The sequence below is a fragment of the Pleurodeles waltl genome, chromosome 9, assembly GCF_031143425.1.
Source record: "Pleurodeles waltl isolate 20211129_DDA chromosome 9, aPleWal1.hap1.20221129, whole genome shotgun sequence".
Lineage (NCBI taxonomy): Eukaryota > Metazoa > Chordata > Amphibia > Caudata > Salamandridae > Pleurodeles > Pleurodeles waltl.
The window spans coordinates 459131090-459145643 of NC_090448.1; the positions used below are offsets into that span (position 1 = coordinate 459131090).

The 14554-nt window shown below is 41.3% G+C and overlaps 1 protein-coding gene across 5 annotated transcripts in view; it reads right to left on the reverse strand.

Moving 5' to 3' along the window:
- Positions 1–3913: 3913 nt before the first annotated feature.
- KLC1 (kinesin light chain 1) overlaps positions 3914–14554 on the reverse strand; it is a 377498-nt gene continuing 366857 nt past the window's right edge. For 3 of the 5 annotated variants that reach the window (XR_011198745.1, XM_069207274.1, XM_069207273.1), the window contains exons 15-16: positions 9293–9359; positions 3914–5211 (exon numbers count right to left, since the gene is read on the reverse strand). Coding sequence is in view for 4 of the 5 variants with exons in the window: in XM_069207274.1 (XP_069063375.1) it covers positions 5146–5211; positions 9293–9359 (133 nt within the window). In the remaining variant the exon portion in view is untranslated. The remainder of the gene's footprint in view (positions 5212–9292; positions 9360–14554) is intronic. The other 2 variants (XM_069207275.1, XM_069207276.1) reach the window with 1 other exon arrangement.

The window sequence follows — 14554 nt, forward strand, 5'->3', positions numbered from 1 at the left end:
TGACGCAAATGCGGCGCTAAATAAGTATAAATATGGGCCATAGTGTTTTGTACACATTACATTGGGAGGGCGTCCCATGGATGGTAGTTGGGAGTTCCAGCAAAAACACACGTTTTTGACGCATAGTTCTATATACTAGAATTGGTATTCTAAGCTTTGCATACAAAAAATCACGGCTGCTTGAGCAGCTGCAAAGTTGAAGAATGTTTTTCCCCAAACATTTGATAAATTGCACATATGCTGCATTGGACAGCACCGGATTCCTCAACTCTGCAATGGGCATTCATACCTGTTGGACCATGACTGGCCACAGAGATGCAACAAATGCTTTCCACAATGAAACAAGGACATAAAAAAGTAAGGCCTTTCTAGGATATCCCAATTATATCTTCTACATTTCTAAAAGACCAAATGCATAAAACACTGAAGATTACAAGGAAGGAAAAAGTTATTTACCCTGTAACCATCTGTTCAGAGCATGCAGTGCTGTAGATTCATATGCTCTACATATCCTGTTTTTTGGAAGTTGGGCCCGGATGTTTACAACTTGAGGATCTTCAAAGAAGTCTGAGTGACGGTCACACAGAAACACAGTCATCCATAGACTTAGCTGCATCCTCTTTTCCAAGCATCCTGAGGTATGAACAGATGCATGCCATTAAACAATACCTAGAAGAGGTACTGTTGCACCCTAAGCCAGACATGCCTGCACAGGAGGATGCTAATGTTGATACCCCTAGCCGCTGTGTCTGCAGTGTTGAGGGCACAACTAATACTAGCAGTGCTGATAGTTTTACCTCAGTTACCAGCTCCTGTCCCATCTTTCATGTGTGTCCAGGTGGTGCTTTACCAGCACCTCCCATCCCAGCAGTGTCAATCTGCTTAGAAACCTCTTCAGGCAGTGGCAGCTTGCTTGTGCAGATGCCCCTTTTAATAGGGAGTTTGCACAAACAAGAAGCCTGGATTTATTTGACTATGCATTTAAACCAGGTCATTTGGGACAGGCCTATGTATTTTTTTTCTTTTCTTCCAACTCACAGGATGACCACACTGGCCTTTACTGACTCCTTGAAGTTGTCACTGGCTGACATCTGTAGATAATGGATCTGGGATTTGGTCTTAGGACAAGGTTTTGATCAGAAAGTCCTTCAATGTTTGAAGCTTTACCTGGTGGTTCTGTGCCACACTCTGAATTATTGTATAGTATGCAGGAGTGTCATCCTGTGGGGATGGCTTTAATAGGTTATGGCTCTAGGCCTTGGTCATCATGCGGGTTGATGGCATAATCCTCCCAAAGGCCATCTGCTCCCTTGTCACCTAAATGATTCATCACTAGCGTTCATGTGCAGTGTGGATTGCATGGCTCTGAGTATCTTGTTTAACAGGCTGAGGTGAGTGTGGTGGAGGAGGTGTGGTTGTGGGAATGGGATGTGGCTCATGACAGTCTACAACCCTTTTGGGGATACGTACGCAGGAGGCAGAAACGCTAGATTCTCCTCAGAGGCAAGGCATTGCTTCTGAGGGAGGTGAATGATTCCTGGAGCTGGCAATTTGCAGAGAATGTTGTCTGTGTCTCGGTGAATGAAAATTATCTTTTGCTCTTTGTACAGGACAGCTGCAAGCTTTTCGAAGAACGACACTTTCAAGATGTCTGACCTCTGCATTGATGGTCCTTTAGGGCCAACTTCGATGCCAGTGTTAGCGGGGGAGTGTTTGAGTCAACTTCAGCTCCAAGTGAGGTTTCTCTGCAACTTTGTGCCTGCGTGGGAGAGACTTTCACACCAAATGTGGCTTTCCAGTGCCATTGGGGAAGGAAGGTTGCAGCATGGTGAGCTGCAGTAGCCTGGGGGAAGGGGTGCAGCATGGTGAGCTGCAGTAGCCTGGGGGAAGGGGTGCAGCATGGTGAGCTTCGGTAGCATTGACAAGGGGAAGGAGTGGCTTCATGGACACTGATGCACCATCTCAGGTCTGGGGCTTATGAGCTGTACAGACACAACCCCATAGTTTTTCCTGTTTCACATACAACTCCAGGCTTGATGTTAGACTCCGACAGGAGCGATGCTCTGCCTCATCTGTTGGCCATTTAGGGACTCAACTCGGACCTTGGTGGTGGGAAAGCTTTTTTATTTTTCACTGCTGGCATGAGCAACTTTACTTTATCCTTGTTGACGAGGGCCGTGGAGAACGTGGCTGCTTGGGTTTGGCCTAACGGAATACCAGAAGGGCCGGTTTCTTATTCCTCAGCACCAGTATATAATTAGCTCCAAACATGTTGGTCATCCCCAGCAACACTTGTTTTTGCATTTTGAAATGTGCCCACCTTCTCTCCCTCCAATAACCATGTCTGGAAGGCTTCACAGGATATCTCAACGTGCTCCGGTGAGAGGCAGAGGTTGTAAAATCGCAGCAGTCACTCCAGGGGTATAACGTGTTACACCTACTACAGAAGTGGGATGGAGTGCATTCCATAATGACCTAGGAGCATTCTTGTGTAAACCTCAGCAGACCTTAGAGAAGAAGACTGCTTAAGGCTGCGCTGTGTTAGAGTGTCCCAGATGTTGACTGTGTAGATAGAAGCTTTACTTGATGCAGTAGTGCTGTTTTTTTCTTAGGGCTGAAAGAGGGCGCTGCTGAACCCAAAACAGAAATGAGAAAATAGGGAACTGTGGCCCAAACTTATACTTTTTTAGCGTCGCATTTGCGTCATTTTTTATTTTTTTTACAATCGGCGCAAACTTGCAAAATACAATTGTATTTTGGAAGTTTGCGCTGCTTTTGCATCAAAAAAAGAACGCAATTGCGGCGCTAAAAAAGTATAAATATGGGCCTGTGTGTGTGTGTGTGTGTGTGTGTGTGTGTGTGTGTGTGTGTGTAAAAATGCATTGATTTGGAGCAGCATTCCCAACCATCCAAGCTGATGGCAGAAGAAAACAACATGAGGTGGAGTTTGTGTGCTGGTGCACTGTGGACCAAGGGTGCACGCGAACGTCTCTGATAAAAAACACACTGCAGATGTCCAGGCTCAACATTAGGTGTCAGATGTATGCAAAACGTGTATCTACAGCCACTAAACGTGTACAAGGATGTCGACCATCGACACTCTTTTGTCAACCTGTGAAATTGAATGGCACAGCTTTTTAGATTGGGTGTTTCAAAACATGTTTTATTCACGTTTAAATCTCTAATGAAATTTAACAAATTTCTTTGCCTAAGATTGCAGCAACTCGCACGTACTTCTGAGGCATTTCCAGTTACTGATGCTTCAAGAAGGTTCATAATGTAAGAGAGCCCTAATATGTATTTAGCACTTGAGAAGGCACATTTAAATGTATGACGCACAAAACTATCTATAATAAAACAGACAGCCTGCCATTTACTGAAATAGTTTAATGATGCATTCAATGATTTAAGAAAAATGCATACTACGATCTTCTTTTTAAAATATTCTTCCCTTGGTAAACCACCTTATCCTAATGCCACCCCTAATGAGAAAACCATGTCAGTCTTTAACGTTAGCATGTGATCACATGATCCAAAGACTGTGGGTGATGAGGTTGGGTGATCTCAAGTGGCGGAGAAGCAAAAGATGCCCCACTGATGCCGGAGGCTGCTCTAAATCTCCTGACGACTTTCACCTGTACGTGAGGCTGTGGGAGCCAACAGGCACCGGGAGGTTGTGGATCACTGGCAAAGTATCAGTCCCAACACTCCTATAATTGAGGCTCTACCTCTAAAACACAGGAGCAGATGTTATTTTATGTTTTGCATGGTGCTTGGCCTGAAGCCACTGCTTTTATACATAATGCAACTAGCAGAACAAGCGTACGCTTAAAGTGCTCTTATAGGACACTCGGTCATCGAAAGACATTACAAATTAACTTCATGTAGAGTTGTAAACAAGAAAGGAGACCTGTTTTGTTCAGTTCTGTTTATTATCGTTGCGTTCTACTCTGTTCCTGCAGAACACCTCAGCACATTAGCAGCATTAAATATTTCTGTTCCTAGTCATAACCTTTGTGGCAAATTTATTGAACGCTTGTTCGGTCTTTCAAGTACCCCCAAAGTAGGTGGTCAAGTGCAATATGTATACAGTTTGCTCAGCCACATAAACGTTCTGGATGCTTCACGTCACCCTGCAGAATGCCAAACAGTTTACAAGTATATAAAACTTTGATCAATCGGTTCTTGGATTCCTTCTGAAACCTGTCAAGTTTTGCTCCCAGAAATGCTTTGTTCACTTAGTTCCACGCTGTCATCAATATTGCAAGAACGGTTTACTGAATCCTAGAGACAACCAGATCTCTAATTCTGAATCACAAATATTTTCCCCAAATGTTCACTAGACATTTCATTTTCACACTTCTCAACTTTGATGACAACTTACGTGATTTAAGTAGACAGCTTAAAAGTTCTTGTGATCAAAAGAAAACTGCAGAAAAGTCTTCATAAGTTATTTGTATACTAGAACATCCATGGACTTGACAATCACTACCACGTTTCATTTGAGGATCTGCTAGTAAAATGTCAAATAACCAGTTATAACATGAGCTTAAAGTAGACTATATTTGATCAATAATCTTTCAAATGACCACAAGATTCTATGTTCAGCCAGCCCAGTTAAGGCATATAAATAGATATTTTAGTCTATATTCCACGGTGATGCCCAGAAGCCATTTACAAGTATTACAATATTACATTTGGAGCAGTAATGCCTATAGAATGTATCCCAACCTCAGTATATTATCTATTTGCCACTTCATATTTCATTCTAAATATACCATAGATTTAGATGAATAGATGCCGTTTCCATTTTTATGTTTTGGTACAACATTTAAGCAAATTATTGCAATCGTTTTGGGTGATGTCATAGTGGCAGGCATCAAATAATGGATTCCATTCGCATCAATGACAGTGCAATCAGCCATATATATATATCTTTATACACATATATATATACATTTACATACAACCAGACATTCCTAGCACATGTATTTAAATTCACGAATTAAAAAAGTAAAAATAGTCTTTATGCAAAAACATTCAACAAATGAGATTTTCCTATACAAAGTGGTGAGGAACCAAATCTTTGAAACTCTCAGTGCTTCTTCATTCCACAGCCGCTAGCTATCTGCGGTCCCAAGGCGCTCAGTGTGCCAAGTCAGTGTGACTCGCACTGAGACCTCGCGAGTCCGTCAGACAATTATTTCGCTCCTGTACAAAGAGAAAAAAAGGAAATTTCAAGTATAAAGCAAAAAAGGAGAACTCTGATTCCACCCTGCATCACCAAACCAGACAATGAATGTATGACATGAACAAAAACTTGTGGAATATTATTTGCCATACACATGAAAATTACAACAGGTTTTTTGCTCCTTCTTCAGTGTATATATTTTGAATATTTATCTTTGTGTGATTGTTTTATTTTAGTTCACGTGGTTTCCCAAGTGGTTTTGTTAGCACTGTGGCAGTAGTGGATTGGTTTAAATTGGAATGGTCTAATTTAATAGAGTCAATTGCTTCACAGCTCCATTTCCAACATACCCAATTTCCTCATGTCTACTTTCAGAAAAGGAAATGTCCTAATGCAGGACAAACATCTTCAACTGAACACTTGTAGACTACAATACATTGCCAGTTCATTAAGTACATTACTGATCTGTTGCAGCTGTCATGGAAATGTAACTTCCTCCTACTGCAGACAAAAGATTTTTGAGAATATGTTAGCCGTGAGTTCATCAATACCATATTTAAATTCAGCAGAGCTTTGAGTGGAAAAACAGTTTCAACACCAATTACACCAAAAATGGCAACAACGTTGCACTTGGGAGTAGTGAAATTTGTTGACTGTTGACATGCCACATACAATGAGAAATAAAGCTAGAGGTTTCTGTCTGCCTCATCTGCTAAGACGAAGTTTTTGTCCCAGTGACCCAAGAGAATTGTATATTTTTATATTCTTTGACATACCAGTCAATATCTGAAATCTCATCAAGATACAAGTCAAGTCATATACTACATTCACATGTACTACTCTGTTAAATATTCAATAGGGTTGTGTTCACAATATTCTGTAGATTTTTCTCCCCTCTTCACAAACAACAGATACTCCAGCTGGCTCAGCATATTAACAGAGAAGCCAATGTGCAAGCTCCACACCTAACGGTCAGGCGGTCTAAGAATTATATAAATAAGATTAATGAACTCCTGTAGTCCAAGAAAGGACAGGTAGCATCCACCACGTTGTAGCCAATTACTTGTGGCAATCTGTACATGGCACCAATTTTGTTTAGTGTTGTGTGGGACATTAGGTCAGTTTCTCGAAATGAGAATGCCTACCTCGGACTCCTTTCAGGATATCTCACAATCACTACCCTATTTCGATCACCTAGTACCAGAACTGTAGGACTGCTTGCCTTCTACATAGTCATCAAAATGTCTTCAGTGTCACCGAAGGACTCAACTTGGAACCCAAACAATAGAGTTCACAACAACCCCTAATGCCTTTGACACACACCATGATTTGAAATTGCCTAATGCTGTAAATTGTGGAACTACATGGAAGGTACAACTGTTAGCGTGAAGACAAGTAATATCCCACAGGTTAGTTGTAATTAGTAAAACAGAGAAAAGATGTTAAGACAAAGCAGACAATTACACTACAATATTTGATAGCACAGATAAAGAATGTAGATCTTCAGACAATTTCATGCATGTTAATCTGCACTACATTAAACAAGAGACACGAAAACACACTGATTGTGGCTAATTTCTTTATATATGTCCATACAAGTAAACAAGTTTTAAGGGTACTGAGAATACTAGGTGTGTTTTATAATTAAGCCATGACAGACTAGCAACAGCCTGACATCATACCACACGCAAGAAGGTGTGTACTCATGCCACAGAACCTTCAAAGACTGTCTATTCTTGACCTGCCATACTGCAGACCCGACAGAACACATTCCACTACAGTATCCTATTCTCATTGTTCCATCATTAATGAGAGACAGACAGGATCATATATGTCTTACCACTATGAGAAGTCTGAGTTACCTGCAGACAGGAATATGCAAAGAAGAATTTGAGCTATGCGTTGGAAGCCACAGGATTTCTAGTGGTGAAAAATGTAGTCTAGTTTTGAATCGAGTCATCCTCAGTCGTGTACTCTACGTTGTTACTCCAGGATTCTACATTTTATTACTTCTGTAGAGTATTGTGGCAGCCCAAGTGTCCCTCTTCTCAAGCAAGGTGGGAGTAATGGCATGGTATAAAAAGCTGAGAAATTAGCTGTCCTAAATCTCGCTCTGCCTTCCATTTTTCTACTATCCATTCCTTCTTGAATGAAATGATGCCCTTCCCTGCACTCACATTGTGGCCAGTTTATAGTACTATATGTAGGTATTACTTTTGTAGTGCAAACCTAGCCAAAAGGCAGCAGAGCCAAGCATAAAGTCAACGAGTGATATGAGAGGCAGCTGGAGTGTGGACGGTAAATGTACTGGGATGTGTTCTTTACAGATGCAAATCTTCAACCCTTTTTGAAATAGAAACACTGTTGCGGTGTATTGATGGTTATAGGGATGTTGTTCCGGATTCTAGGAGCACAGATGGAAAATGCCTGCTGCCTTATTTTTTATGTTTTACATTTCTTAATCTGCTGTCTGAGGGATTCCTTGAATGCTCGTGTGCCAAGAACCACCAGAGATGGGAGCATATCTGCAAGATAAGCAGGCATGCTGGTTCTTACTGGTTTGTAAATGATGCAGCTGGTTCTGAAGATGGGTTGAACCTGGCAAGGTTCCGTCAGTAGGAAGATCATATTTCTTCTGGCTCTAGATAGGATGCACTTCGGTGTGTAGTTTGTCCTTAAGGGGTGCAGTGTGGAGCTTGGGAGGCCATGAAGCACTCCATCACCACCATCCAGATACAATAGTATGAGGACATAAACTGATTTCAATTTCTTTAGAAGGGATGACCGGTAGCAGGCCGTCTTTTTGTTTGTTTCTTTTTTTTCCTTAAAGCAGTTTGTTCTCGGGAGGGGGGGGGGGGGTTGAGATTGTTGTCCTCCTGGGTGAATCGAAATGACTTGGCATTCACTGAAATTTGGGGTTCGAAGCACTGTGCTGCCCACACAATGGAGGAGGGGAAAGCAGACAGTTTGGGGTGCTGTGCACCAGCACCACGAAGGGAGTTGCGGAGTAAAGCATATGCTTCTTAAAACAAACGAGAGAAAACAGAGGAGGTGGGAGAGAGAAAAAAAAGACGGAAAATTCTGAAAAAAAATAAAGTTGTCATTCACCAAAGTTCTTTATGCTGATACAGCGTAAATGCTGCAAGAGGAAATAATTACTTTTGAAGCCTCCTTTTCCAGCTGGCGAGCAGCCTGAAACTTGTACATAATCCTAAATAATTTTTGGTTTCTGCTGGGACTTTGGGAATTACACCTGTTTCGCGTTGTTGTAGACTGCTTTACTGTAAGCCATAATCGAAGTTATTAAGCAACCAGCCCCTGGCTTCATGTTCACGGACACATGACTTCGTATTCCTGTGTGGGGCCTTCTGTGTCATTCTCTCAACTTTAGCCCAACTACCACCGAGATCTCGACGTTTCACTGCTCTAATAATAGCCAGCAGAGAAGGAAATATCAGAGCACAATTTGGCTTAGTGAAGGTAGCCATACCACAAATTTTCAGTGAACTTTCAACAAATGAGCTAAAAGGGCTTAGCACACAGGGTGATAGATGAGGGAACTGGGACAGAAAGCAAGGGTGCGTGTGCCTTTAGCCAAATGGTTGCATTAGTTCCATGCACTGATAGAGCAAGAAGAAAAAAGTATTATCAGAAACTACACAGGTGCACTTAAAGGGGAGGGCAATGCAATCACATACAAGCACTGCGTAATGATAGAGGAACGTCTGTGATTGCCAACGTCAAGTACTGATTTGAATTGTTTAGAGCAAATATCGCAATCATTTTATTGAAATTCACAGATGAAGCCGTTTGGCTTCACCATAAAGACCTGGTTACATCTACTTTCATTTTGCTTTACAGTCCTTTGACATGGCAGTCTTATTAAACACACGAGAAAGACCCTAGAGGTCTTGTAATGTATAGAGTCACCCATTGATAATCTTAAGCACATATACACAAACGTCGTTGCCATTCGACTTAGGCATGCAAACCATACCAAATGTTTGCATCAGGACGACAGTCCTTGCACTCTCCTTGCTAGGCCAGAGCCTACTACTGTAGCGGCATGCACTTGTGTAAGAGTTTCATGGAGCTTCTTACTTGAAATGAGTCTTCAGTAGCCTTGAAACCCATGTTAAGAACACTCAGAGAACTGGCACGCTTCATGCTGCAACCAGGATAGTGAACATGCAAGGATAAACCAATCAGAATCAAGATAGACTGGGAGCTCCAAACAGTACAAGATTAATGAAGACTGACAGGAGGTTTCAGGTAGCACACAACATATGATTAGCAAGACTTTAGTTTCGGATACCAGTTGTTTAACATGTTCATTCAATCAAAATAAAATGTAGGAACTTAAAAGTAAGTAAATATATAGAGTACTGTGATATCCACCATAAAGCGCTTCATCGCCACCTTAGTGGTAGTAACTGCTATAAAAATGCAATTACAGTACAAAATATCAAGCATTCTGACACGAGTACCTAAGGCTCTGCTTTGTTTTTTTGGTTCTCTAAAGCATTAGTGCTTATGGTCTCTGCTCAGTCAGTTCTGCATGTGGCATGCTAGGAGACTAAAGCCAATTTAAAATACACGACTCCATCAAAATAAAACGTGTAGCCGCATATATTTGGGGTACACAAATATGCAACCTGAACCTCTGCTGTCTAAATTATGAACATTCAAACATTGTTCATTTGAGCCATTGTTATTCCCAGGTGCAGTTAGTAAACACTAATACAATTAAAACATCCATAAATAAACTATATTTATGAATAGGCTTTCCACTTGTAGTGCTATAGAAATGATGTGGTTTTCATTTTTATTGTCTGTATCCTACACATGACTGATAATTGTAAAATGTGCCTGTGAAACTGAAGGAAAGAATTGGAAAATTATTAGTCAAAATAGAAATATGATGTTAGAACCCAGTACAAGATAAAACCACATACATCAAAGAACAGTCCACTAACATGTAAACATTTTAAAGTGTACCACAAGTAAAACACGTGAAACATGTTAGTAAAACACATTAGTACATAAGATACACATAACACCAAGATTAATATCGAAATAGGCCATGTAAGAACTGCATAACAAGCTATCATTTACCTCCAGAAAAAGAGGGTTTCCTTGTCGATTATATGCAGCTTGAAACAAAGAGCACTGTAGAAATGTGAATATCTTGTTTTTACATTAGGTTTGCCGAAGTTGGTGGTTTACGGGTTTTGGAAATGGCCCTCTCTGCAGCCTCATCCCCTTCAAACATTTTCCTGAATTCATTTTTATTGGCTTTAGGACTCTGTACACTTGACCAGTGCTAAAGTGCCAGTGCTCTTTTCCTAAAACACAGTACAATTGTCATATACACAGCATATTTAATTTACTTGTAAGTCTCTTGTAGGGTGATATACCATATACCTAGGGCCTGTAAATTAAATGCTACCCATGGGTATTCAGCACTAATTGTTCCACCCAGCCCTCTAAAACATGTCCCAGGCCTGCCATTGCAACCTGAAAGCAGGGTTACACTGCTGTGTCAATTTGGCATTTAAACCCCGTTTCCAAGCCTCAAAACTCTACTTTTATTACATATGTGACCCCTAAGGTAGGCCCTAGGTATCCTATATGGAAGGACGTGGTGTAATTGAAAGGTCGGACATGTACTTTTAAGTGTTACATGTCCTGGTAGTGGAAAAACTCCCAAATTTGTTTCTCACTACAGTATAACACTGGGAATTCCTTATTAACGGTAATAAGCTGCAATTCCAAAACGAGAGGAAATAGATATATCATGTTTGGTGCCTATGGAATTGTAATAATAAACCCTCTTTAATAGTAAAGTTGGATTTTTCATTACAATTTTGAAAAAGCCACTTTTAGAAAGTTGGCATTTTCCTGCCATTAGCCCTCTGTGCTTGCAGCCTGTCTTGGGTCAAATGACTGGATGTAGATGACAGACTTTGTGAATTCCTCCCAGACATCCACACAATAGTGAGATTAGGTGTTCTTTAATGGGCCATTAACTGGTTTGAAGGGGGCATGCTGCGCACAGCCCCATTGGCACCTGAAGTTGCTGTGCCCTGTTTCCTCATAATAGGCCTGACAGCTCTGTATTGTCGAAACAGCCAGCTTGGAGCCAGGGGAGGGGAGGCAGGAAACTCTCAGAACTTTAAAGCAGCTTTTCAGAAACCTCTCCCACCTTCTAGGAGCACAGCCTTAGGGTATAAAAACAGGACCCAGTCTTCAGTTCACTACTGGACCTGTGGAAGGACTCTCAGAAGACTGCCTGTTGCTGTGCACTCTGCCAGACTGCTGCTGCACATGGAAGGATTGCTTTGCTACCTGGAGCCTGCCTTGAACCCTCAGAGGCAAGCCCTGCTGTTGAGCCCTACTTCTGTACCTGCACCCAGGACTACCAGAAGTGACTCCAAGGGCTAGTTTGCTGGCCTCCTGTTCGGAGCCACTGGAACATAACAGGCTCCCATCATCTTGAACCCAAACATGGACCCAGCCTGAGTGAGCCCTGAACTCCCAAGAGGTCTCTATACACACCTGGACCTTTGGTTGTGGTGAAAAAGGTGGCCAGAAGCCTGGGATTGGGACTTTTATCTTTTAGGCACTACTTTGAGTCTAACTTTAAACATACATAACTCTGGTTCTACTGATTGGATTTTTGTTATCTTTGTGTCAAATAATTTATTAAGATTCACTCGGTCTTCTAAATTGGATTGGGATTTTTCTTGTGCTGTGTTTCCACTTTATTACTGTTTGTGTGCTGCATAAACACTTTACACATTGCCTCTAAGTTAAGCCTGACTTCTTTTTGTGCTAAGCTACCCAGGTTTAATCATAGGTTAATTTAGTGATGTTTTGCAGTTCACCCTGCAAGGGATTGTGGCTGTTGCTTGACTCACACCACAGTCAACCAACAAGTAACAGTCGGCTAGCACAGCAGACCTACGCAACCAGTCCTAGTGAGGAAGTGGTCCATGTCTGACCACTGCCTTGCATGGCACTGGAGCACTTAAGTATGCAGTACAGCTAACCAACGGCTGCAATCTCAGCAATCAAACGGAACAGTGGACTCTTTGCAGTCCCTCAGCTCTCACTAAGAACAATGAATCACCATTGTGGATGGAGTGTGTTTAGTTCTCTTAGACTGATGACTACAGTCCCCAGTACACCTTCACCTGTCCTTGAAAACAAAGGGTAGTACAGTGAGTAAGTGAATACTCACAGTCTGGCCGAACATGTGTCCAGAAGCTTGCCCAGCGCCAGGGGAGTATCTCTAACATCGAGGCAAAATATTTGTTGTTTAGTTACAACTATGGAAGATTTTTCACGGTTATTCTAAAGTTAGCAATAATGGAGTTTTCAGCAATTCAGATTAGGTCACAGTGAAAAACGTTAAGATGACTAATTTGTCTTGCACTGTTAAAAGATACAGTTCTATTTCGAAACACAAAAATCGGGTGTAAGTAATTTTGCTTAAGAGAAAAACTTGGGCCAGAAAAGATTCATCAAAGCTCTGTGTTGCCGCAAACCCCCTTTCGAAAAGATCAATATACAATGGTATACCGGAATTTACTTCCTTTATGGGGGGGGAGGTTCCAAGTCCTCTTACTAATGTGGTCTCTATGAATGCAACAAAGGTGTACTCTAGCAACAGTGCAAACTATTCTCCAGCATTCATGTGGTTTGAAATGTTGAGGAAATTAAAGCACAGAAGTGTTGTTTTGTGATAAGTTGAGTGCTACTGCACTGTCCTGGTGAAAACACTGCATTGTCACCGTAAATGGGACAAGGCACTATTCGCAAAACCACATACAGTTATACCCTCATATCGGTGCAGATTTATGAATTTTCCACTGTGAACAACCTCTTCCCCTAGACAGCCCCAAATTTTAGGGCTGTTCAGTTCCATTCCTGCCATTAAAAAAGCTGAAAGATTTACTGCTGTACTTTCACTGTATCACCAGCCTAGAATATCCACTGCTCATGCCCTGGAGTAAAATGTACTCATGCACAATACTAAGGTTAATACTGTACATACGCAAAAAGGATTTGGGAGCGCAAGTTCACCTTTTTGGAAATCTCGCCTCTGCAGCCTCCCATACTAAGTACAGTTTAAAAAAAAAAAAAACATTGTGGTCTGGGAGATACTACCTCGAGACGTGCTTTACACACAGACTGCCCAGTATTCTCTTTCTCCTTTTCATTGGTAGGAAATGTGGATGAATAATCACTCAGTTTAATTCTGTGGAAAGTACCACTTTACTGCCAATACTGCACGTTACTGCCCCTCCCTACTTCAGTGGAATTTCCAATGCTGTTGATAGTTCTCATCCAAAGCAGGGCCAGAAACCTAGCCTCCTCTAGAAAGCAGGAAAGGACAGAGACTCCAAAGTTCAAGCAGGTAATGCTTACAAGGTCACTGTGTCCCCCTAACAAAGCCTGAGGACGCAGGTCAAACTCTGGGGAATCGGCTACAGTACGTTCTTTTGTAGTTCTGTACCATTATTGCCTTCAAAACTATCGTCGCATATGCAGGTTGTGCACATTGACAGACTGAGCCTGAGCACATCTTCTGTGCTCCACATCTATTTACAAGAAAATGTATGTCTGGCTTACAAAATAATGCGACTAAGTTACACTTTTATTTGGAAGTATGCCCGTTTGCTGTCAGTGAAAATATGTCCTGTTTTGCTCAAAAGCTGTTTTTTTTACTTGTAATAAACATTATATCGTTTTCCCTTTTTAGTAAGTAACACAATAATCTTGGTCAAATATATTTCAAGCAATACGTGTCTAAATTTGATGTTAATCAGCGTTTACAAATTCCAAAGGGCACTAATTTTGTTAACTTCACAAAAACAGGCGGCGTTGCCCTACTCGATTCTGAACTCCACACCTACGTTCTTGCACATTCAACAGCTAGGAATATAAAGTTGTTGCAGGGCACTTACTCTCGACCTTTTGTTTATGTTTTGAAATTAAGGGGTGATTTAAGTTGAATGCCCTCTTATAGATACACGTTAAAGTACATATATTCACTAGCTTCCACACCAACTACCTCACATGTAGGTATCTTAAGAAAGAGACTTTATTTTGACCTCAGTAAGGTGCATGTGAGCAATTGGTATCCTGTATACTGGTCACACATCCGTTGATCCAGGATCATCAGAATCCAATACCAACACAAGACCCAAAAAAGAACAGGTTCAAAAATAAAATAAATGTCATTTAGGATTCACTGTATTTATTAGGTGGAGTGATGATCCCCAATTTCCACTCTATAATGTGCTCTCAGGAACACAACTGGATTTCTTTGAACTATCAGCGAGTCAATAAGCCAGC